This window comes from Chondrus crispus, genomic scaffold (assembly GCF_000350225.1).
Source record: "Chondrus crispus Stackhouse genomic scaffold, scaffold_275, whole genome shotgun sequence".
NCBI classification, from domain to species: domain Eukaryota; phylum Rhodophyta; class Florideophyceae; order Gigartinales; family Gigartinaceae; genus Chondrus; species Chondrus crispus.
Window position 1 is genome coordinate 1 of NW_005179163.1, and position 22,307 is coordinate 22,307.

The following is a 22,307-nucleotide window of genomic DNA, read 5'->3' on the forward strand; positions in this document are numbered from 1 at the left end:
TTGGGGTTGATCATGTCAAGCATCTGGCATAGAATATGTCGTATTTGGACAGGTTCGTGACCGAAGCACTCCATGCGGTGCAGCTGCTCCGCGTAGAAAAATTCCATGTCATACATTGTTACGAGTCCGTCACCGTCCATATCAACACAACGGAACCAGTAGTCGATTGCAGTATCACTCGTATTGTCATATTCGCTAAGGCAAAACCAAATGAAATCTGCGTAAGACATGAACCCAGGATTCTCTGGGCAGTGTAGAGGACGAGCATAGCCACCAAAGATACTCTATCACATCATACAAACTTTGTAGCGCGGTTGCAAAGCCACTGAGTAAGTTTAATGTTAAAGGATATGTAAAGTAGAGCAGAGTTACACTGTCATTGCCGGCCTCCAGTTTGTATGGGAGGTTCAAAGTGCACTCCTCGCGTACGACAGTTATTGGTAGGATGTTTCAGTTCTTCAGCTGAGTTAAAACGGGACGCTGCCATTCACATTCCATGGCGAGACAGAAATGGAAAATCATCATCAGCTCCTTGAACTATCACACTCTAAGGAGCAAGGGCAGGGGCATGGCTGGTATCTGTTAATCGCTCTGGAACAAGCGCGAGTGCATGGGCAAATACATCGGCTGCCGTCGCGTGCAGCCTTGGGTAATTCAGTAAACCGGACATCATGCTGAAGATGCGAGCTTCTGGCCGCAGCCTTCGCCACCTTTGGCATATCGGGCTTAGTGAATCTAGGTACCACCACCCCTGTGACCAGTGCGAACCCAAAAGCTGCGATGAGGACAATGAGGGACAGGTTGAACTTGGCTCCGTGCATGATGGATATGTTCTTGGTTGAAAAGAAAATGGCGATGAGGGTTTGGCACAAGTTCGATTAGAAGCAAAGGAGATGAAGAAGAGGTGAAGGTTGTGATGGGTTGGAGTGGGTCGGTGATGGCACCTCACCGCCTCTTATATACTAAAGAGAGCTGGAGGTCAAACTGAAGGAGAGATAAAATATCTTGGCAGCAAGCAGCATCAGAAGCCATCGCACACTGGTTTACGTTGAAACCATAAGCAGTAAAAGAGAATGCATGTTGTGAAACACAGAAATGCAAGTATGATGCAGAAGGGGCGATAATGCGCCAAGATATTCAAGCCTCGGAAGAGATGGGGGGATTGCTGTGTGAGATTGCCTCCTCGTTGTCGGTTGTTTGCTCGTTGTGTTAATTGAAAACAACACCGTGTCACAAAAAGAGACTAGACCGTGTCTGGCAATTGCGGACGTCAGAAGAGTACAAAACAAACGGAACCTTGCAGTAAGACGGCGATTCTCGCTCATATGACAATCCAATAGTGCATTCTAGCTAGGTCGGTGTATATAACGAACACTGGTTGGATTGGTTCAAAAACAAGAAAGAACGCAGCTCTAGTGGGAATCCAGTTTAGGGAAGCAGTCTGCCTCGAGAATATCGAGGATGAGAGAAAGTTCAGTTGGTAATCCACTTGCTCTTGTTCTTTCTGTTGGAAGGTGTAACGGGTGTTACACCTACGTAAGAAACTGCCGGTGTGGAATTGCTGAGGCCTTGTGGTCTCTTTGTTCCAAAGTTTGGACCGCTCAATTACCCGCAATGTAATGCTGCAAGAATTGCTGACGCCAAGGTAATGAAGTAAAAGACTTACAATATGATGAGGAGTGGCATCTGTTGTTCTCTTTACGTGTTTGCAGATTGCTGCTTGAATGACAATGCAGATGCGAGTTGTTTGAAACAAGTTCAAGGGGGTAGGAAACCTGAGCATATATGAATGTATGTAACGGTGTTTCGTTCCTTTGAGCTGGCGATGACAAGCATGTGCTTGTCACCACCAGCCGATTCTGGATGGAATGACGATCCGTGGCACTGGCAAAATTCCCATACACAGCCTAGTGCAACAGAGTTCATACGTGAAGAGAGTCTACGAGAGTGAGTACGGTACAGTACAGTGACGGAGGGCCGAAACCATGTAAGAGGTAAGAGAAAGGAGAAGAGCATGGGAAGTGTTGCACCAATGCTTACCATGTTGACGAGGGGGTGGCTTGCTGGTGATGTCGCCATTGTCAACAATGGGAGTCATCGTTGGATGCTCCATTGGAGGCCGCTGATTCGTGCACGTCGACACGTGGTCAAGCAAGCAGCTATTTGAAGCAACGGTACAAAGCGATTCGCTGTGGTCGTGGACTCCTGTAGTCGTCGCAACAAACACACTAAGCACTGGTGCGCAACATCCTGCAACGTTCGGTTGCGAGGAGAAGAGAGGGTGATAACTTCCTACAAAACTTGGTTTTCGCCAACTGCGGAAATTCTCAGAATAGAACCGTGGGAGTTGCACGTGAATGATTCGCTTCCGCCGGCAGTGTCCCAGTAGGAAATTTGTTTCGGTCATGTGGCGAGTTTCCGTGGCGCCTCTGTAACGACTTGCCTGGGTCACTTTGAAGCTAGCGGGACAAAACGTTCCTTCGAATAGAGTCTCCAAGCTCGCCTCTTCCTCGACAGCAGACATGTAATGCGCGGCAGATGCATCATCCATGCCCTAGAGCAGCAGCGCCGGAGGAGGCAGAATCTTTCGCAGCAGCGCACCCAATAGATGGAGAACGACATCCATTGGAAGACCGGGATTGGACGCGCGGAAGGGAGCCCTCTTTAAAAAGACGTATTCTTCAACTCTCCGAAGAAGATAAGACGTCATCACCCTTACACAACTTACATACGACAGTGCGCTTTGTCAGGGCGCGCAGCGTTGAGATCTCCTTGTTGTTCGGCTCTCGACTGACGACACCAGCTGCATCGTCTGCAGCTGGGACATCTCTTCTTCTTCTGCCATGATGGAATGATACGGAATAATAATCCCAAACCCTCGTCACACGATACATTACCCTCTTCCGTTAAACCACCCCAACATCACCAAAATTGTTTGGAGCCACGCAAGGAGGAGTGTGGCTTCCAAGCTGGTCACAGCGGCACGAGACTACAGATGTGAATAACTGGGAAGGAGACCGACCTACTCTTGGGTACTGTATGATACATACTGTACTCGTGCCTCACACAGTATATAATCACTAACTCCAACGTAACAGTTTGCAGCACGAAGATTAAATATCATCGGAGGTTGACTGTGCCGCCAGCAATGTGACTGCACTTGAATAGCAACACTTCTCCTAGCTGCCCCTCCCTCCCCCTGTCTTTTTAACAGTCCCTCATCTGCACCGTAAAAACAACCAGAAGTGATGTCTGTCTTCAACAAAATGGCACAGTCAGAAGCCTATCGAAAGTTGCTACAGTAGATACCAACAAAGGCAAAGCGAACAACTGGCCAGCCTCTTTGCAACACAACTCTTCTTTCATTTTTGCTGCAGTACAGCGGTACCCCTTCCGTTGGCTAACAACAACAAACTCACAAGACGCTTCAATGACACAAAATAATTGCCGGACACGTCATCTGCCACCCTTCATCTACCTTTCCCATCGCTAGTGTCGCCGCATGCATGTCCACGTCCCGACTTTACGCGTCTTCCGAGCCATCACACGACCTATTTCGGCAACACCATAGTTACACACGTAGAAGACGCCCCCGGGGGTTGAAAGGTGATGCATGTGAAGCACACTTTCGTAAACTGATAGGCAGCGTGTGTTGTTTCGCTTTTAGCGCATCTCGTCTTTGATCTGTGTTTTGTGGAGAAGAATCAGCTACTCAGCTTCATGTGATCAGTGCCCGCCATTTCCGTTCCTCTGCATTGGTATGGGCAGTGCAGGCAAAGTTCTGCCACTGGAGCTAATCGGAGGTTGTTGCAAAGCCGGTGGAGCAGCATATGGGCATCGCAACACGCATTGACTGCAAGGCAGACAAGGTTTTTTCTGCCTCTCTTGTTTTTCTTTGCTGTGCAGTTTTTGTGTTGCGATAGGCAAACTCGAGGCCTGCAACTTTCAACAAACCACTACCGCACGGCACATCAATTGCTTTTTTGTGACTCCCACACTTACGTCACACTGTATAGTCAGATAAGCAACACTCACTCGCCCTCGGAGCGTGACTGCTCTGCAACAATTATGGCAGCATGACTTTCGTGTGGAGTGATAACTTAGTGCACATGCATTCCCATGCAGTTTTGCATCTCTTTATGTTCTATAGGTTGTCCTCAAGGACACAAGGTTCAGCAAAGACCATGTCGCACGCTAAAACTCTCATGCGGAAGTCCTCTTCAATCATGGACGTCAACGTGTAATTCAGAAAGATAACACGTTCCCATCTTCCGGTGTACAGAGGCATACAGGCGTTGCAAGGATAGATATGTACGGAGTTGTTCTTCCTTCAATCTCTATAAACGAGGACACTCTGGACATGCCCTTGCTCCCGCTCAGATTTCAAAATGATATGAAGTTTTTTCCCTTCTCAGTCAAGGACGAAATCGCTTTTTTAATACTTTTCAAGAAAAAGGCTTGCATTTCTGAAATCCTTTGTCCGAGGATTAGCACGTTGCGAACGGTACCGTCATGGCACTACCGTAGTCTGAAAAGAAGAAACGATGGATTGCGCGGCACGTTGATAGCACTCCCTTTCAAATGAGTTGGATGCATTGATGTATTACGCGTATAGATTGGTGTTGTAGCGTTGCAGCGTCGAAAATCCCGCGGATTCTGCTGTCCAGATGGAAAGCGACTCATAGGAGGCCAATTGGCATCATATGAGATTACTTTTCAGCTTTTTCTGGACTTGTGCTCTCTTGGTAAGAAGGCTCTCTCCGGTGCACTTGGCTTCTGGGTTCCGTAAGGGCAGATTTTAGAGAACTGCTTGTCCTTCCGGGCGTCTTCAGATATGCCTGACAAAGAAGCTTTTTTGAGCAACCTTGACATGTTTCGTATTGATGTCTTCGAAACTAAAACGCCCGTATAAAGCGCTATTGATACTGTACTTAAATCCCTATTGCATTATAATACTTTTATAGTAATCAAGACTGCTATCCCGATGGTTTGCAACGAGTTATTGCCGAGGGCGAGTACGTTAATGAAATGGTATCCAAGGTGACTTCATACGTTTGCGATTTAATGTATACATCGTTGCAAAAAAGCTGGCTTCAAATGAAGCCATGCTTGACGTTACATGATGCACATCGCTATTCGCCCAGGAAGACAAATATGGCTCGTCGTGAAGGAGAAATTCAGCTTCATAGATGGAGGGACAGAATAGATCTAGAAAGGTATTTGGTGAGGGCACGTGGGCGGCGGAGGTAAGCAATGGGCAGTAATTCTTTCGACATACCGTCCAGTATAAGCGCTGACGTCTTGGCAAGGCGGCTTGCATGCAGAGCATAGTTTTTTGTTGATGGTGCAGAGCAAGGTGTCGTTGTTAAGACAGGCCCAGAGGGCCTGTCTGAGGGCCTTTTTTATCAAGTCCGCCTTGATTGCCACAGCAGTTACTGGATTCGTTCCTGGAGGGGAGCATACACCGGCTCTGCTGTACAATGCAAAAGCGGTACAGGGGAACGAGGGCCATTGGTGTAACGATTAAGGACATACAGTATTACATGCGCATTGGTCTTGTCGTGCTCGTCCTACAGCTAGGGATTTCTATGATTGGCACCCCGGTACACTCTGTACCCAGAGTAGCATAGAGCACATGGGTGCACCGAGGTGGACTTGCCACTTTTATCTGCGGCATCGATACCAAATGTGGCGTCGACGATGAAGAGCTGTGGCGGCCTACGTTCATCGCCCATGCAAGGAACGTCAATTATACAGGACGACATGTCGTCCGCCTTGCTGAGCGGTCTAGACGTCAAGACGTCACTCTGCTCTTGCCAAAAAGCATGCGCCGTTACTCGGATGGTGTCATGCGAACCTGTGCCCACTTGTGCAAGGCGGTACGAGAATTCGCGATTCTACCATCTGTCTTGCGAACGTATGGTGACGTGTGCAAGGCAGGAGCAATGCCTACAAGATCCGCATCTCGCGCGCCTGCTCCGGCACCGACTCGACCACGAGCTCGACGCACGCACCGCTCCTCCGAGGCGGCAGCGGCGTGCATGCATGCTGTTGCCGCTTGATACGCGAGCAGCGCTTGGGGATAGCGGCGGGGACGGGGGGGGAGTGGGGGGGGGGGGGGGGGGGGGGGTGGACATATGTGCCACGCCTCTGAAAAACCCTTGTTCTCTGCCAACGTGTCGGACGAAGCCAGAAGTGAAGCGCGTGCATCAGTCAGGCCTCCGCAGAAACAGAAAAATGCCCTAAAGATCGAACATCAATTTCCTTTTATCCGGAAAAATCAACGCTGTATGACCCCAAATGCAAGTGCCACGTCATGCTTCAAGCAAGTTATCCGTGCGCAGCGCTAGCCGTTTGCGCTTTCATGAGCTCCTCTTGGCGATCGTAAGCGGCCGTTTCACGCTTCTGAGCCACAAACGCACGCGCTTTTGCCCTCCGTTCCGCCATGGGTCGAACGCACCTCTTGAAGGCCTCTGTACTCATACCACACAAAGATGCACGCCTCCCCAGCGCCGAAGCACGAATTCGATTGCTTTCTCTGCGGGTTTTGTCCACTCGACGAGCTGCTTTCTGCGCCGATTCACAAGCCTTCCATTCCTTTGCGGCTTTCTTGGCCTGGTCAGCGGCCATCTTCAGGCGAACTAACTGTAGGGCTCTACTAGATGTGAGGACAGCACCGTTGGTAGTGTATACAAACCCATTTTCACAAAGTTTCGATTCACAGCTTCCCGAGTTCGCTTTTTGTATGCGGCGGAGGTGTTTCGTCGAGCCATTGTGCCGGATGTTGTCTTGCCACTGGCACAGTAGTGAAGGGCATTGAAACCGAGGTCCGTGATAAAGGGTTGGACTCAAAGAGGAAGAAGGGCGAGCCTTTTGGCTCTTCGTGCTTTCGATTTTCAAAGAGTCCGCCCAATTGCATAGAGAAAACAGCGTTTCTGGGAGTAGTGACGCTCACTCTCTTCAATAAGCAGATTTATTTTTAAATTCATCCACGTCGTATTGTGCTATGAGATCATTTGTCGCTGCTTGCCAGGGAAGAATTCTCCGCTGGCCCCAGTAATGGGTCCTTTTTTTCTATTTTTTGCATGTTCAATTGTTTGGGGTCTGTTCCAAAAATAAGGGAACCCCCCCTTTATGTCCTCACATCAATCGCGACAGAAAGACTGCGCGAAGGCGATTGCGCATAATTCGTAATCGTGTGCAGATACGCCCGCTGCCCAATGAAGCTGCGCGCCCTGCGCACCTGAGATACGCGCTCTAATGGCGTCCGCACACGTGCGGTTCGTCGCAAGGCAACCACCGGCCATTTGTTCTCTCGTCTCCCATTCGGCGCATGCTGTCCAATCGAGGGAACTCGAGGCCGCCGGACCCTCTCCCATCGCCGCGGCGTGCGCCAAGTGGCCGCGCGCTGTCCCAGTGCCGTCGCCACTCCTCACCATTGGTGCTCCCCCGCCGCCCGGAGGACCTCTCCCGACCACCGCGCCCAATCACCCCCCGTGCTCCCCCCCCGCATCCGCGCCAAGGGACGCTCCCATCTCCGTCGCCGCTCCAATCTTTCCGGCAATCGCTTTTCCGCCGTCAATCCACCGTGCCGTCATCTCTTCCTCCAACAACCACCGTTTTAGCGACGCTTCTCAGCCCTCCCCCGCCTCGTCCGAGCCGCTCTCACACCTTCCCCTCCCCTTCCACCCTCAACCCCCTACTCAACCATGGTCGCCCAGTCCCAGTTACGCGCTGACAACCTTCCGATGGCGCCCATCGCGCCGGAGTCGCTGACGATAGGGCAGATCCGCGCGGTGGTGCCTGCGCACTGCTTCAAGCGTTCGCTGCTCAAGTCGCTGCGCTATCTCTGCACCGACCTGCTCATGATCGCCGCGATGGCCGTTTCCGTCCGGTGGCTCGACCAGCATCTCACGGACTTCGGCGTCCCGCGCTGGGTCGTCTCGTTCGTCGTGTGGCCGATGTACTGGTGGTGGCAGGGCGCCGTCACGACCGGCGTGTGGGTCCTCGCGCACGAGTGCGGACATCAGTCGTTCTCGCCGTGGAAGAGCGTCAACGACGCGTTCGGCTTGGTTCTGCATAGCGCTCTGCTCGTACCGTACCACTCGTGGCGCATCACGCATTCCCAGCATCACAAGAATACTAATCACACGGAGAACGATCAGGTCTTCGTTCCGTCTACAAAGGAGCAGTACAACCATAACCACGGTATTCAGATCGAGAATGGAGTGCGCAAGTATCGCCACGCCATTCTGGAAGCCATGGAAGAAACCCCAATCGGCGATTTGTTAGGCATCTTGCAGATGTTCACGTTCGGATGGTGGGCTTACCTTGCGGCCAACGTTGCTGGTCAGAACTATGGCAAGGGTGCCAATCACTACAACCCCAAGGCGCCCATGTTTTCGCTGCGCGATTATTGGGATATCGTTGTGTCGGATATTGGCATCTTCGCCGCGCTAGGCGTGCTTGCGGGCTGTGTGCACAAGTTTGGCGCTAACAATGTCGGCAAGTATTACTTCATGCCATACATGTTTGTTAACATGTGGCTCGTGTTGATTACCTACTTGCAACATTCCGACCCCGCCATTCCTCACTACACGCCGAAGGAGTTCAATTTTGTGCGCGGCGCTCTGTGCTCAGTTGATCGCGATTACGGAATCTACAATATCTTGCAGCACCACATTGGCGATACCCATGTCGCCCACCACCTCTTCTCGCAGATGCCATTCTACCACGCTCAGGAAGCTACGGAGGCGATCAAAAAAGTGTTGGGAGATTACTACTATAAGGATGATACTAACGTGTGGCAAGCTGTCCGACGCTCGTGGGCGCACTGCAAGTTTGTTGACCCCAACGATGGCGATATCATGTATTATCACAACTACAAGATGGAGGATTTGGCTGCCAAGGGGCAGTAATTTTTCATCGCTGCCCACACTACGCTTATTCAACCTCGGAGAGTTTTAGATACCAGTTTAGTTTCGGTGGTATAGAAATAGAACTCCTGCCTTCCGCTGTCTGCGGCAACAGTACTGCAGAGGAACGGCACACTAGTTTCGCTCCTGTTCTCACGAAGTAGACACTCGATTCACCAGTGAAGCGCTCTTGCGTACGAGTTTGGTTTTGAGGGGGCACTGTCGTCAGAGTCACACGCCACCAGAATCCACGCTGACGATCACACGAGTATAGAGATCCAATAAATCTGCACAGCACACAAAAGAAAATCTACCACCGATCTTCTTTATTTTCGTCCAAGTCTTGGTCGCCTGGTCGAGTTCCATTTGCTGACGTCCATCAAGGATCGTTAAGTAGCCTGCCGCTGCAGACGTACAAAGTACGCGAAAGAGCGCAAAATCTACGGGACAAAGATATCAGAGCGTCAAAAGAATACTGGTCGCAATTTACGAATTGTCTAAGTGCCAATACGCTTGGCCTCTTCAGCCGCTAATGCCTTCCTCTTCTTCTCCGTCTTGTGCTGAGACTTGATACCCATAATTCCACCGCCCCATCGCTTCCTCACTTCCTCGAACCTATCGTTGAAGTTGGACACGCAACTCTCAGTGATCTTCGAGAACTCAGCCCTGTCCTCAGGACGCACGCCGGTGAAGCAAACCGCCGTCGCATTCTTTTGGTGCACAAGAGTCCCGAGACGCGCGCGGCACTTGACAATGCAGTATGGGACGTCCATCTTTCTGCATAGGGCCGGGAGCCAGACGACAAGCTCAAGCGGATCAACGTCATGGGCGATAACGACGAGGGTCGCCTTCTTCTGTTCGACAAGCTCGGTGACGTGGTTGATACCGAACTTCAAGCTGACGGGCTTCTTCGTCGAAGTGGCATCGCCACCGGCCTCTTTGGCCTCAGCCAGAGCGGCGAGTCGCTCCTTCTTTTGAATCTGCGACTCCGGCTTGTACTTGCTCATCAGCTTAAAGAGGGCGCTCGTGGTGGAGGCGTCCATCGGGAGGCGGAACTGGTTGATGGACGGGGGTACCTTGAGGCGGACGAGGAGGATCTTGCGTTGCCTCTGGAGACGGACATACTTCGGCCACCTCACGTAACGGCCAAGGTCGACATTCTGGGGAAGAATATCCTGGCCAATGCCGAAGTTCTTCGGGCGCTTCTGGAAGAGCGGGTTCTCAACTTTCTTCTGGACGGTCTTCTTCACAGACAGCGGCGCGGGCGCCGGCTTACGGCCCTTTCCGGTTTTGGATTTTCCCTAAAGTTGGAAGATGCGAGAATTCACGAAAGTCAAACGTCGGCGAAGAGCGTTGTCGGACAATGGCAATTGAAAGGAAAGTGGCGTCGCGCAGATAAAAGCGGTTTCGTAATGCAAGGATCGAGAGTTAGTCATCTCAAGCTCTTACTTCCAGTGCATTGTGGTGTGCCGCTGCAACTGCGCAAGTTCGGACGACGGTTTGGGAAGGCGATCAGATCACGCAGTCCGCAAACCAGCGAACCGGATTTTGAAGAGCGTTTCGAACGTACCATTTCTGCTTGCCTTGTGCAAAAGGCTCAACCGTTGTTGTCGATCGAGCTCCCCTCGGGCTATCGAAAAATGGCAATGATGACGGGAAGGGGGACTTGAAAGGATTAGTACGAACTATTCGCCGACGCGCGTGCCCGAGCGTCGTCCGCAATGCTGGGCAGGGAAAATGTTTCGGGTTTTCAAGGGTCCAATTAGGGCTCACCCGGGTTGCAGTAAATACGATATTTTTCGACGGTATGTGCCTGGAAATATGTGAAAATAGAGGGTACATTTTTATGTGGCGCATGAAATCAAATGAGACTTGATCTGAAGCAAGGCCATTTGGATCGTAAATCCTTTTTGGAGAAAAAACTCTTAAAGGCCACAAAATACGCTGCAAAGGGAAAATTAATTCACAAAAAGCCAAAACCAATTTGATGAATTCCCAGACTTGGTCATATGAGAATGAGGAGCCCGGTGCGATTCGATCCTTTCGTTGGATTGGTGCGCATGGTCTGGCTTGGCAATGCCCTTTTCATCTCTCCAAATCCATCCACCCGCCGCTTCGCAACGCTTCTCGACTGCATAGCCTCAATCTCCTGCCTCCCGCCCGCACACGCAGCTCCCCAAGTCACAATCGACATTGCCCTCGCCAATTATCAGCATAGCATGGCTCTCCGTGCAGGAGCTTCACGTCTGCTTTCTCGCGCGGCCCCGCTCGCCCGGTCTCTTTCGCAAGATGTCGCGTCCCCAGCTGCGCGATCCGTGTCAACTTTTTCGTTGCCGGATCTGAAGTATGGCTACGCCTCGCTTGAGCCGCATTTTGACGAGAAGACTATGACGGTACGATATCGCGAAATGGCCCCCCTCTACGGCGAAGTGTGACGCAAATGTTTTATCTCACTGACTAACTAGAGCAATTGCATTTCTTGTGTCGTCATATATGCAGGTTCATCACACTAGACATCACCAGACTTATGTCTCTAATTTGAACGGCGTTCTCACAGGCGAGCATGGAAGCGAGATTCAGGTAAGTCTTTTCTTCTTGCTTTGCTCGAGTGATTTATGCGTGCAAGTGATCGCTTTCATCATCTAACCCGTTACGGTCGTCTTCGTACAATGGCCTGGTACATGCGAACAGGATCTGTCACTATCTCAAATTCAGAGAAAAGTTAGCTCGCTGCCGGAGGCTATCCGCACGACAGTCATGAACCACGGCGGCGGTCACTACAACCACACCTTATTCTTCAGCATTCTCGCACCCGAGACGGAGACGACCTCCGCGCCAGTAGACGAGCTCAAAACCATGGTAGAGACCGATTTCGGGTCCTTCGACGCCATGCGCAAGGAGTTTAACGCCGCGGCGATGAAGGTCTTCGGGAGCGGTTGGGCCTGGCTTGGTGTGGGGAACGACGGCAAACTATGTATTTCTAACACGCGCAACCAGGAAAACCCGCTCATGGAAGGAATCGTTGACGCACCGTCTACTCCTATCATGGGACTCGATATCTGGGAACATGCCATGTACCTCAAGTACCTAAACCGCCGCCCTGAATACATCGACGCGTTCTGGCACATCATTGATTGGGAGCAAGTCGCAGCGAACTATTCGGCTGCACGCGACGGTCAAACGGCTATTTTTGATGTACCCATGGAAGAATAGAGACATAGCGGCACAGTGTACTGGACCTCGCTCACATCGCCACGCGGCGTGTTGTTGTAAAACTAAGCTTGGAGAAATAGCTCTCAGAGTGCAGTATATAGCTCGGATTTATAGAGGTTGCGGAATAAGCGAAATGACGCTATGACGCAAACCATCACTGATTGACTGCGCAAAACTATGTTGGTGAAATCGCGACTCGCTGCAAGTTCACCGAATAACCCAGCGTTTCACCCGGCGGAACTAAGCATTCTTTTGATTCACCAATGCAAACGCCCCTGTCCCCGTATGCCAATGTTGGCGGGATGACGACTTTCCTTTCCCCACCCGGCTTCATCGTCGACACGGCCGTTTCCAGACCAGGAATGACTTGCCTTTGTCCCATTTGAAAAACGAAGCCTTTTCGGTTATCAAATATCTTTCCATTGCTAAGGAACGCTTGCTGCGCTCAGAAATCCGAAAGAGTAACAGAGCTCAGGTCAACCGGTTAAACATCAGTCGGCAAACCCGTATATCACGAAACGAGAATCGGTCCAGTTACATTGGACTGCACAACTTACGTAATCTATGACGACGAAATCGCCATTAATAGGTCCGGCCCCGCTCCCCCCTTTGACATCGTAGTAGCTGATGCCGCTCTCATCCTTGATATACTCGGGTCTACGCGCGGCTGCGAGGGCCCTGCCGGTTGGCTCAAGAACAGTCGTCGCCAACAACGCGCCAAGAGCTAGTCGGCTTACCTGCCGACGGGAGAAAGTAGGGGCGCTGTTCATGGACGGGGGGCAACTGCTGCGCAACCCGGGATTCACCACTCGTGCGGAGCACAGGGCGACACTGGATGCGAATGCTGCAGCCCCTTCCATCGCTGCGCAAAGCGTTTCCGAGACAGAGCCGCAGACTTGTGCGAAGTGGATTGAAAGAGAACTGGTCTTTGATCGAGAGCACTTGTTCTGTGTTTGTGAGGTTTTGATACGGTCGGGAGCAATTGAGAGGGTCCGCGAGATTGCAAAAGATCTTTCAGACCCACGGCCAGCCAGAGGCTGCCAAGCATCAGGTGTTTCTGAGAATAATATTTTAGATTTCATATGATTTGGATTATAGTACAGTATATCGAGTTAGTGCATCAAGAACCATGTCAGTCTGTCTATCACGGCGGGAACGGGGCGTCTGAACTTGTGAAGCAATGATGGTTTCCCTTGGCTACATCAAATGTGTTGATTCGATGAGCCGAAGAAGGCGTCTAACTCAACCCAAGTCAAGGAATTTCAATCCAAACCAGATATCACACTCAAATATGATACTGTATTAGCTGTTGAACCCATCATGGACGTCTAAGAAAGGGTTGTGGATTTTCTTCTGGAGTTCGAGTCTCGCATGTAATATACACTCGGCGGAAAAATTATACTGTTTCGCGAGGTATTGCAAATGCATGCCTCCAACCACGTGTGTGTACCAACGACACCACCTGAAACAGTCACGCAAAGTTTCCAGTGACATCCCTGCATTTATAAAGTGACATCGTCCCATTTTATCGCAACAGTTCCCATTGGGTAGTCGACGCCCTCCAGCCTACGCGTCGCTCATCCGTCTGATGACAACGGCTGACTGCTGAAAATGTTTTGCGACATTTCGTCGCTCGGCGACCTTCGCCACCACGCAGGGCAATCAGTCTCCCCTGGCGTGGAGCATGACTCCACCTGTGGTGGATAGAGAAAGTTTCTCAAAATCAAATACAACTGCGAGGGCTGGTTCCGCAGCGGCTGCTTAGACCTAGTCTGATGGACTCGCGGTTGTGCGGGTTGGGCATACGACAACTGCAACGAGCCCTGAGACAGGATGCCGCCGTATGACCTCCGAAGCATGGGAGTGCCTATCTGTCTTTGCTGATCTCTGGTTCTTTTTTCTCCCACTTTCGGGGGAGGCAAAACATGGCGATATGTTCGAGCCGAATCCTGGGTCGTCCGATCTCCCTGCAGCACCCTATCGCCACTGCTCGGATTGCTCTGGAAAGCGGGCATTGGTGACTGGATGACAGATGCCGTGCACGTGCCCAAAAGTCGCCGTCTTTTCCTTACTTGCGCACCAAGTTGGCCCGGGGTAATCGACTCGTGAAAGTTGTCTTCCAGCTCAGCGATGGATGCTCTCGGCTGTCCCGGTGATGGAAGCTGTTCGGCTTCTTGGGCAGTGACGACGGCTTCCTCTTGAGCCTGCTCACAACTCGATTCCAGTGACATTCGTCGAAGATGCCCGCCTCCTACCTTCTCCAAGTCCCTGACGAGCCTCCGAATCCGACATTTTCGGATCGTCATACACACCAAGTTGCACGCGGCAGGACGCTCAAGCCGTAGACTACTGTCTGGACTCATGACCTCCTTCGCTGCACGAACACTAAATGCCTCTAAATGCCTCTCCGCAGTCATGGCTACAAGTGATTCATGCGATTGATCGCCCATCGATTTCAGAGCTGGCTTGATGATACCCTCCTCCGTCTTTTGAAGAATGGTTGCCAGCGGTACCTCATGAAACGCTGTCTGGTGGAACATTTTCTGATCCTGACACGGTAGAAAGTGGCAGAACTTTAAGTCTTCCGGCATAGCAGGAATGCGGCCCCCATGCCCATCGAGGATTTTGTTCTCAATGTGGTTGGCCAGAGGGCCGGTGCACGTCAGCTTTTCGATTTTCTCAAATTCCACGTTCACGTCCTGTAAGGCCTTAAGTGTGCGACCAAGAGGCTTCATTTTCAACGTAGGAGAAGGAGCAGACCGCGATTTAGACCAGTAATGCGCCAAAAAGCTGATGGCTCCGAGGGAGGGTGCAATTGCATCAATGTCCACCTTTTCTGTGAACACTTCATAACCCAGGGCGACATCCTTGTCGCGGTCTGGAATATTTGGGTCTGGCCGGCGTTTCTTCTGCATGGCTCGTCGGCGATTTTTCTTGCGCTTCTGCAACGCAGTGTAGACCTCATGCAATGTCTGCCAGTATTTGCGGCATGCAATGTGAATGAAGCGGCCGACAAGATAGTCCGCGAGCTCGCATTGCGGAAGCAGTTTGCCCCCCGGACTTCCCTTCGGACTGCATCTGTGGTGGACGAACATAACAGCACCGACGATGTTCATCATTTCCTCGGCGGTGACACTCTGCTGCATAAAGGATTCAGTGGATTCCCACAGGAGCACTCGTCGCACAGAGTCTGTCGCCTTTTCGAGATCGTTTCCGAGAAGAGTCCACAATGTTTCGATGAGGAGTGTAAAGAATTGTCGTTTCTGTAGCACAGGGCGTTGTTCCGGAGTTTCAACCAAATGACGCGATAGCCCCTGCACAAAATTGGTCACGACAGTAGCTTCTTGATGCATGACATCTACTTTTCTGTTGGCAAGAAAGAAACAGAAATGAAAGAAGGTGCGAATAGGTTGATTTCCATTGCAAAACATGGCAAGATTCATACCTAATCTGAGATGGGCCTGGGGATCATCTGGGCTGAAAACCTGGAGCATCTGGGCGGCATTTTTCGCGGCGGCGTGATCCAACGTGTACCGCCAACAGTCAGACAAGTACATGAGCATACGAGTCAGGGCGGCACGTATCCTCTGATGATTGCGCTTGCCCACATTCTGCAACGTGTTCTCGACGAGCAGATCTGCAATTTCGAAAAACGTTGCCATGGGTGCTTTCAGCATGGCGATGATAACCTTCCTTGCCCAAGCGGCACGCTGATGCGACACCGAGTGTTTGTTGAGCAGCTCGCGTAGACGAATGGCGTGCCGGGTAACGGCGAAGGGGAACATCTGCTCGATCTCGTAGGCGAGATCACGAGACGGGGCCTGACGGGCCGTTTTGCAGCGCTGAGAGTAGTCGGAGATCGGGTGGCCGGCGATAGCGAGACGTATGACGGCGAGCTCGGATTTTAGATATTTGGATTGCAGAGGGCGAAGCGCCTTCCAGTCGGCTTCTGCCTTGCGAGCGGAGAAGGAGGTGGAGTCGGCGACGGCGCCGCACGGGGTTTTGGGTAGCTTGTGGCGGCACGCGCGTCGGTGGGAGACAGCGGCTTCCATATTGGGGAGGGAGGAATCTGTTGGGAGGATCGGCTATCGCGCCGATGGGTAGTCTTAAGTCATGAGAATGCGAGAGAAGTGCGGCGTTGGTTGAGGACGCGGCGCCTCGATGAGGAAGGAGAGGGAGACGGAGGCGTAGTGTATGCACAACAAGCACTGAATTTGTTCAAATTCGGCGGGAAGATTTTGAATTTGTTAATTTGAATTTCCGGCGAAAAGACAATGACACCGGTTTCTCTTGCTGGCCTCTGTTTATTGGACGATCCGGAAACACGCCTTCCTTACAAAAGACGACCTGATTGGGACGCCACGTTTGTGTCGGGCGAACAGCATTTGTCCTGCGTCACAATGGCCAGCAGTGTGATCGCAACAATCATCAACGATGAAAGCTACGATCACATTGCTGACCATGCACGATGACTCATCGCGCATCCCACTCATTATGCGCTACCCCCTGTCATTCCAAAATACAACACCACCATCGGTCCACTGACCCCTTCCCACTCTGTACATCCAATGCGAAAGTCCCCGCAAACACAACAGTATTCTCCTCTTCCCGCTACCGTTCATCACGTCACCTGTATGTCCTTCCGCTCGCATATACAACATCGCAAGACTCCGGCATCTTTGGAAGCTTCAATTGAGGGCATCATGTCTTTTTCACAGGCTGTCGAAAATGGAACCAATATACTCGCCGCCGTACTATGTGTCTGTACAATATATTGTCCACGCCATGCGATACTTCTCCGCGTCTCACATGCTCCCCTCCTCCATTCCCTCGTCTTCCAATATCGTGCCATAACTCACAACTCTTTTAGCCCAAGACTCTTCTCGTAAGCCACAACAAGTTAACTTCTACATCATTTCCACTTCCACGAAAAGCCGTTCGTCAGTCGTCTGAAAGCGTCACGCCCGACTTGGTCAGCCAGTCTTGCGCACTCTTACTTTTGCACTTTCAGTTGCCTTGGCAAAATGACTGTACAAAAACGTTAAAACAAATCGCTTATGTCGAGACTCGCAGCAACATTCATTATTCTTCTCTCCGCTACATGTTTTCCAGCGCAATGTTTCCACTGCCCAGCCCATTGTAGTCTAGTTGTACTCTTGCTGTATAATTTCGGCCCAAGGGAGCCTCTGTCGCCTTCTCTTCTATAAACCTTGTTGCGCTATAGTCAAATTGATTGAGGCTGCCAGTGAAATGCCTCGTGCCCCCTCGTGGCGGTCTCATTTATTTATGTGAAAAAGCGAATGGTGTTCTCACAGCTGGTAAAGCTCGGATTCATGAGCGGAAGTGCCGTGGAGCAGCCTTGATGCCTTTTTTCTTTCAAGGATTCGCTTGCATCACGTAAATTACAAACTCCGTCGTCACTCTGCGGGCTCCAGTGCTTTTAGACGAGCTTTCGTCCATACGACCTTCGCTTAACCACGTATGAGGTCAACTTTTTGCGTACAAAAAACAAATAAAATAATTCAAACATATAGAGTAACATTTTTAAACGGAGATACTCCAATGTCTCTTTGTATACGCCTGTATTCTAACCAAGCGATCCAAAAAGTCTTCTCAACATCAGCGTCGTCCCTGAACACTCTTAAGATGATCCCTGGGTGTGCCGTCTGCCAAAGTATAAACGAGTTTAAGAGAACTCAACAACTACTCCTTTTTAGACGTTAGTAAAAGCAGTTGATCGACTAAATGCGACAACTCTCGAAAACAAAAAATGAAAGTGGGCGTTTCCGGTCTGTCAAATGTCGCAACTCAACTGCGGAGCGCTCAGAAGAGGAAAAACTGTTGCAAAAAGTATTCCTGGCTGCCTTAATGTTTTAAGTTGAAAAGTTACCTCATATGAGAGCACTTGTCATCCAGACACTACAGACGGAGCCGTACTCTGCTTAGAAACTTTTTTCGAATTGTTGCTGCATTGCATGGATCATTCTACATCATGGTTGGGAGCTCTGAGACGTAGGTCGAAATTCACATGGTTACTAGTTGTAACTGCTATGCAACAAAACTTTGCGATGAGTTTGCTCTTTCTCAAACTCGACTTCCAACCGTCTATTATATAAGGAGTACAACGTATTTTCAGAACCTTCTTTACGTGCGATTCTCGCTTGCGACAGCAGCGGAAAAATTGCCACACCTCTAGGCGAATGTAGTACGAAGGTTGGCAGTGTCTCCTTTTTTACATAGGCTTGCTCCACCAACACGGCAAAGGTGTAGCTTTCCTCGCTGTTTTGGTATGCACTACTACAAGTGCATATAACCCCGTTACTAGGGCTCCTGCGTTGATGCCAGTTTCATTAAAGTCGGGCGACCATGTCAGCGACCAAAAATGAGCTTCCATTTTCGGATTCGTTCACTCGAATGAACTTATAGAAATTTCAGCCACAATGACAATAGAGCAACTTTCTGTTCTTGTAACCTATTCAGTCCCGCAATTTTGTGGTCTCCCTTCTGCTCTCCACGCGCGAGGAACCCCAAATATAAGTCACTGAAACAATCATGTCGTAAAACTGAACCAACGAAGCCAAAAAAACTGCTGTTGCTTAGTAGCTCACCGTGAGATCACTTGAACATAGGTATAGAAAAATGACTTATGTTCATCTTACAATTTGTAGAGAGTCGAAGAGAACCGGAACCTTAGCATCGTGCATATTCATGTTGTTTGGACGTGGAGCCACACTTTCCAAGTGCACCCATCTCACACGTGTGCGTTCTACAAACCTTTATACCATAAAATATTGCGCGTAGAAACAGGTCTGTCAGCTTCATTGAACAAAGAATAAGATTTACAATGATGGCTTCTTACTTCAAGAGGACTTCATCTTCTTGCTTATTTCATTTTTTCACGTCGAGCAACAGAGGCCATCAGTTGGTTCTCACTTGTTTGAACTACAATTCCAATCCCCTCTCACATTTCTTCTAAAGACGATTCTTTTCGGCATTCGCACTCATGAGAAAAATTTCAGTTCACTGAAATACGCAGGTCGCTTGCACATGATCATTTATTCGCTTGCACATTACATTGTGCACCGGGGGACGGGATCCATCACATTTAAATACCCGTCGCGCCAACAAATTGCCGTCGTAGAGTCTATTGATAGGAGAAAGGATTCCATGGTGCAGTGGATAACATTATGTTGAATCAATTGGCACTGCACGCCTGCGACGCCCCGAGTTCAATTCCCGCGACGTACCAACCAAGGCACGGAGCGAAGTTACATTTAGCTTTTCAAACCATATCTTCCCGCTTGTAGTTCACATACTTCCTATTCTTTCACAGTAATCATAATCGCAATGATAACATAATTCCAGATCTGAGTCGGGGCGAGAAATAGAAGCTTGAGATACTTTCAACGTTTCTCACTTGTTCTTATGTTTTGTACCTTAAATAACTTGACGGAACACAAAAAGCTTCAAACCTTTAGCCTTGAAATATCGATATCGTCAAAATGACGAGTCAAAGATTTCAGTCCATTCTTCATTTTACAACCGTTTTTTATTCGTCTCACAGAATGGCTAAAAACAAGCTCAAGTCATCAGTTGTTCAAGAAACAAATTCGCTTTTGACGCATAGAAAACAGACACTACGTCTCCCTCCATTTTTCAGTCTTTTCAGAATCCGACGAGCAACAGACGTCACCATTTCCCCGCTCCCTTTTTTTGTGCGAGGTAGAGTTGAAAATTTAAGGCAAGAAACCCGCTGGAAGAATGAATTTTTGTCAAATCGAACAGCAGTGCTGCATTCATCCGGTTATTTTCAAGTCTTGTGATGTGAATCTCTTGCACCATAGACTTGAACAAAAGTGCCTCATGAACTCCTATCTCGCCTCTACCGTTTTTCGTACAACTTATCTCACTTCTGTATACAGCTCTTCAAAAGCATTGAGAGAATATTTCGCTCTTCCTATCAGATTACTAAGCCCAACGGCACTGTGGAGGATGTAAAAAGAGCTGGTGCAGATAATAGGATATAACTGGTCAACTGCATGCCAGAGGCGCAACTTTAAACCTTGAACTCAAGAAGATCCACGATATTCGTGAATTGTACTGATTGCTGCTATTTGTCTTGGTTGCCTGAACAACTCAAGAAACAGCATCTGGTTGTTATTCATGTGGCGAGGGTCGGGCGTTCCATGTTTCAGCACGAACTAAAATCTGCAAAAAGCTTGAATCCAAAGAAACAAGGCGGATATATCCGATAGTCACTGATGTATGATTTTGGTCATCTTCAATCTGAAATTTGGATTTCTTTGTGGAGAGACCGCAGGCAGGTGACAGGGCCAAGCATTGCTCTCATTTTCTTAATGATTGCACGGATGGGAAACGTTTTACCAGTCCTAATTTGCTTCACATGAAGATATTATGAAACACTTTTATCAAGCGTACTCCGATCCCTGAGGTTTCATACTGTGATATTCTCACAGTATAGTACTTACTCCTTAATGTATAAGTGGATCATGTCTGCTTCAGATTTTTAGTCAAACATCAATCATGTCGCATTTGTCAGCACCGTTTGGGTACCTCCAACGTTAGAAACAACATCTCCATCTGGCTATTCTCTCCTCTAAATTTTACTGAATGGAATCACTCTCGAAGATTTTGTCGAGGACTCGGCGAACCAAGTCTTCTCAGGTTTTTGCTGAGGCCAACCAAAGCCAAATCTTCCAACACAATTCGTGAAACAAGTACTCCCTCGCCCATCAGCATACCCTACGAGAGACCTCAGTCAGAAGCAATGGCGCAACAAAATCCAAACCTACAACTAGACCTTCCAAATCTAAGCGGGAGTGAGGATGAAGCACCCCCAGCGTCCACAATCTATGATCCAGCCGTCCTCGCTCTTAGCCCTGAATTCCAGGCCAAAGTGGATGCTCGAGAGGTCCGGAATCAGAAAGACAGTGCTCGCAATGAGAAAGAAAATGAGAAGTCTCCATTTCATGTCTTTTCTCCCGTAGCAGACAATCCGAAAGGACCTTTTGAAATGGGAGTCGACGGGAAAACTATACGCGCTTCTTCTGGGGACGTGGAAGAAGCACGAGAATTCGAACAAGAGCTTTGTTGTTTTGGTTATGTTCCATTCTACCCGTCTCTAATCCTTGTTAATATTATCAGTTTTGTAAGTTGTTCTGTTCTCGGTCGCAGAAACGGCATCAATGCACCGCCAAAAGTCTGAAGCATTTTCTAACTTGGCGTCTATTTCGTTCCGATGCAGATTTTGGCAATCGTTGATCTCAGTATTGGATCTCACCAAGTGCAAACTGGGCCTAGAACGGCAGTGGGCTTTGGTTCATCTAAGAGCATGATAATTTCCGGATCTCACATTTCAGGCATAGCCCTTGTGTCCATAGGGATTCTTCTATGTCTTTGTGCCTGCTTCGGAGTAACTGTTGCCGTTACCATATGGAGACCGCCTCATGTTCGTCGACGTTGGATGGAGATGGTTACTCACGGTCTCCTTGTCCTAGTCACTATTCTTAGCTTTGCCTTGTTCATAGCATCAACACTGGGTTTATTCGGGGTGCAGAAAGATGGGGGTGCATACGACGCTACTTTATGGCAAAGTACCGTCGAATCTGCTCCAATTTATACCTGCCACAATGAGCTAAGACTTGGGTGCTCTGGGTTTGCAAGACAACAATGCGAGTTTGACGCAAACGCGACGAGCAAAGCCTTCTGCCCTGGGCATTTTTGCATTGATTTTTGCAAAATAGCAACTGATGACGTCAACCCGCAAAAAGTATGTGATCCATGCCGGGTGACAAAGAGAGTAAGTGTAATGGATGTGGTTTTCTGCAAAGATCATGAGAAGGCAGTGACGAACAAACAAAGTTGTAAAGAGCCTTTCGAAAAAGATTTAAGGACTCGATATGCGCGAATGTTGTCTGCAGCTCTATTTAGTTTCCTATCGGTAGCTGCGACGATGACTGTGACGTTTTACAAGTTGTGCTGTGCATGACATGGCACACAAGTGCCACCGGTATCACGAGAGCGGGATAGGTTGTTGTGAGGAGGAAAGCGGGGTGTAAAAGGGAATTAAAAAAGGGAGAATTTTGAGTTTCTCCATGCATTTTGGACCTTGAATTCATTTCTTCTCTGCGGCCGTGATTCGCCTGTCGTGAAATATGC

The 22,307-nt window shown here is 49.5% G+C and overlaps 4 protein-coding genes; 2 read left to right on the forward strand and 2 right to left on the reverse strand.

The window, feature by feature from the left end:
* Positions 1-7,709: 7,709 nt before the first annotated feature.
* On the forward strand, positions 7,710-9,248 carry CHC_T00008296001 (delta12 fatty acid desaturase). XM_005716790.1 is given in 2 exon segments: positions 7,710-8,918; positions 8,919-9,248. 1 exon segment carries the CDS (start codon positions 7,710-7,712, stop codon positions 8,916-8,918), a length of 1,209 nt encoding a protein of 402 aa, XP_005716847.1. The 3' UTR covers positions 8,919-9,248.
* Positions 9,249-9,371: 123 nt separating this feature from the next.
* Positions 9,372-10,772, reverse strand: CHC_T00010252001 (60S ribosomal protein L7a). XM_005716791.1 is given in 4 exon segments: positions 9,372-9,412; positions 9,413-10,216; positions 10,486-10,488; positions 10,489-10,772. The coding sequence occupies 2 exon segments, from the start codon at positions 10,486-10,488 to the stop codon at positions 9,413-9,415; spliced, it is 807 nt and encodes a 268-aa protein (XP_005716848.1). The 5' UTR covers positions 10,489-10,772; the 3' UTR covers positions 9,372-9,412.
* A 203-nt stretch (positions 10,773-10,975) lies between these two features.
* On the forward strand, positions 10,976-12,298 carry CHC_T00005214001 (hypothetical protein). XM_005716792.1 is given in 4 exon segments: positions 10,976-11,308; positions 11,415-11,495; positions 11,607-12,128; positions 12,129-12,298. The coding sequence occupies 3 exon segments, from the start codon at positions 10,976-10,978 to the stop codon at positions 12,126-12,128; spliced, it is 936 nt and encodes a 311-aa protein (XP_005716849.1). The 3' UTR covers positions 12,129-12,298.
* Positions 12,299-12,303: 5 nt separating this feature from the next.
* On the reverse strand, positions 12,304-13,987 carry CHC_T00005215001 (hypothetical protein). Its single transcript, XM_005716793.1, has 3 exons — positions 13,732-13,987; positions 12,686-13,185; positions 12,304-12,567 (listed from the first exon to the last, which is right to left on the reverse strand). The coding sequence occupies exons 1-3, from the start codon at positions 13,985-13,987 to the stop codon at positions 12,304-12,306; spliced, it is 1,020 nt and encodes a 339-aa protein (XP_005716850.1).
* Positions 13,988-22,307: the final 8,320 nt, after the last annotated feature.

What these genes read in the sequence shown, in the direction of transcription:
- CHC_T00008296001 (XM_005716790.1), top strand. Translation starts at nt 7,710, where the DNA reads ATGGTCGCCCAGTCCCAGTTACGCGCTGACAACCTTCCGATGGCGCCC.
- CHC_T00005214001 (XM_005716792.1), top strand. Translation starts at nt 10,976, where the DNA reads ATGGTCTGGCTTGGCAATGCCCTTTTCATCTCTCCAAATCCATCCACC. An exon ending in TTGACGAGAAGACTATGACG is followed by an intron (nt 11,309 to 11,414) that starts GTACGATATCGC and finishes TCATATATGCAG; the next exon opens with GTTCATCACACTAGACATCA. An exon ending in AGCATGGAAGCGAGATTCAG is followed by an intron (nt 11,496 to 11,606) that starts GTAAGTCTTTTC and finishes ACATGCGAACAG; the next exon opens with GATCTGTCACTATCTCAAAT.
- CHC_T00005215001 (XM_005716793.1), bottom strand. Translation starts at nt 13,987, where the DNA reads ATGCTTCGGAGGTCATACGGCGGCATCCTGTCTCAGGGCTCGTTGCAG. An exon ending in GTCGCAAAACATTTTCAGCA is followed by an intron (nt 13,186 to 13,731) that starts GTCAGCCGTTGT and finishes TATTATTCTCAG; the next exon opens with AAACACCTGATGCTTGGCAG. An exon ending in ATTTCGTCGTCATAGATTAC is followed by an intron (nt 12,568 to 12,685) that starts GTAAGTTGTGCA and finishes TTCTGAGCGCAG; the next exon opens with CAAGCGTTCCTTAGCAATGG.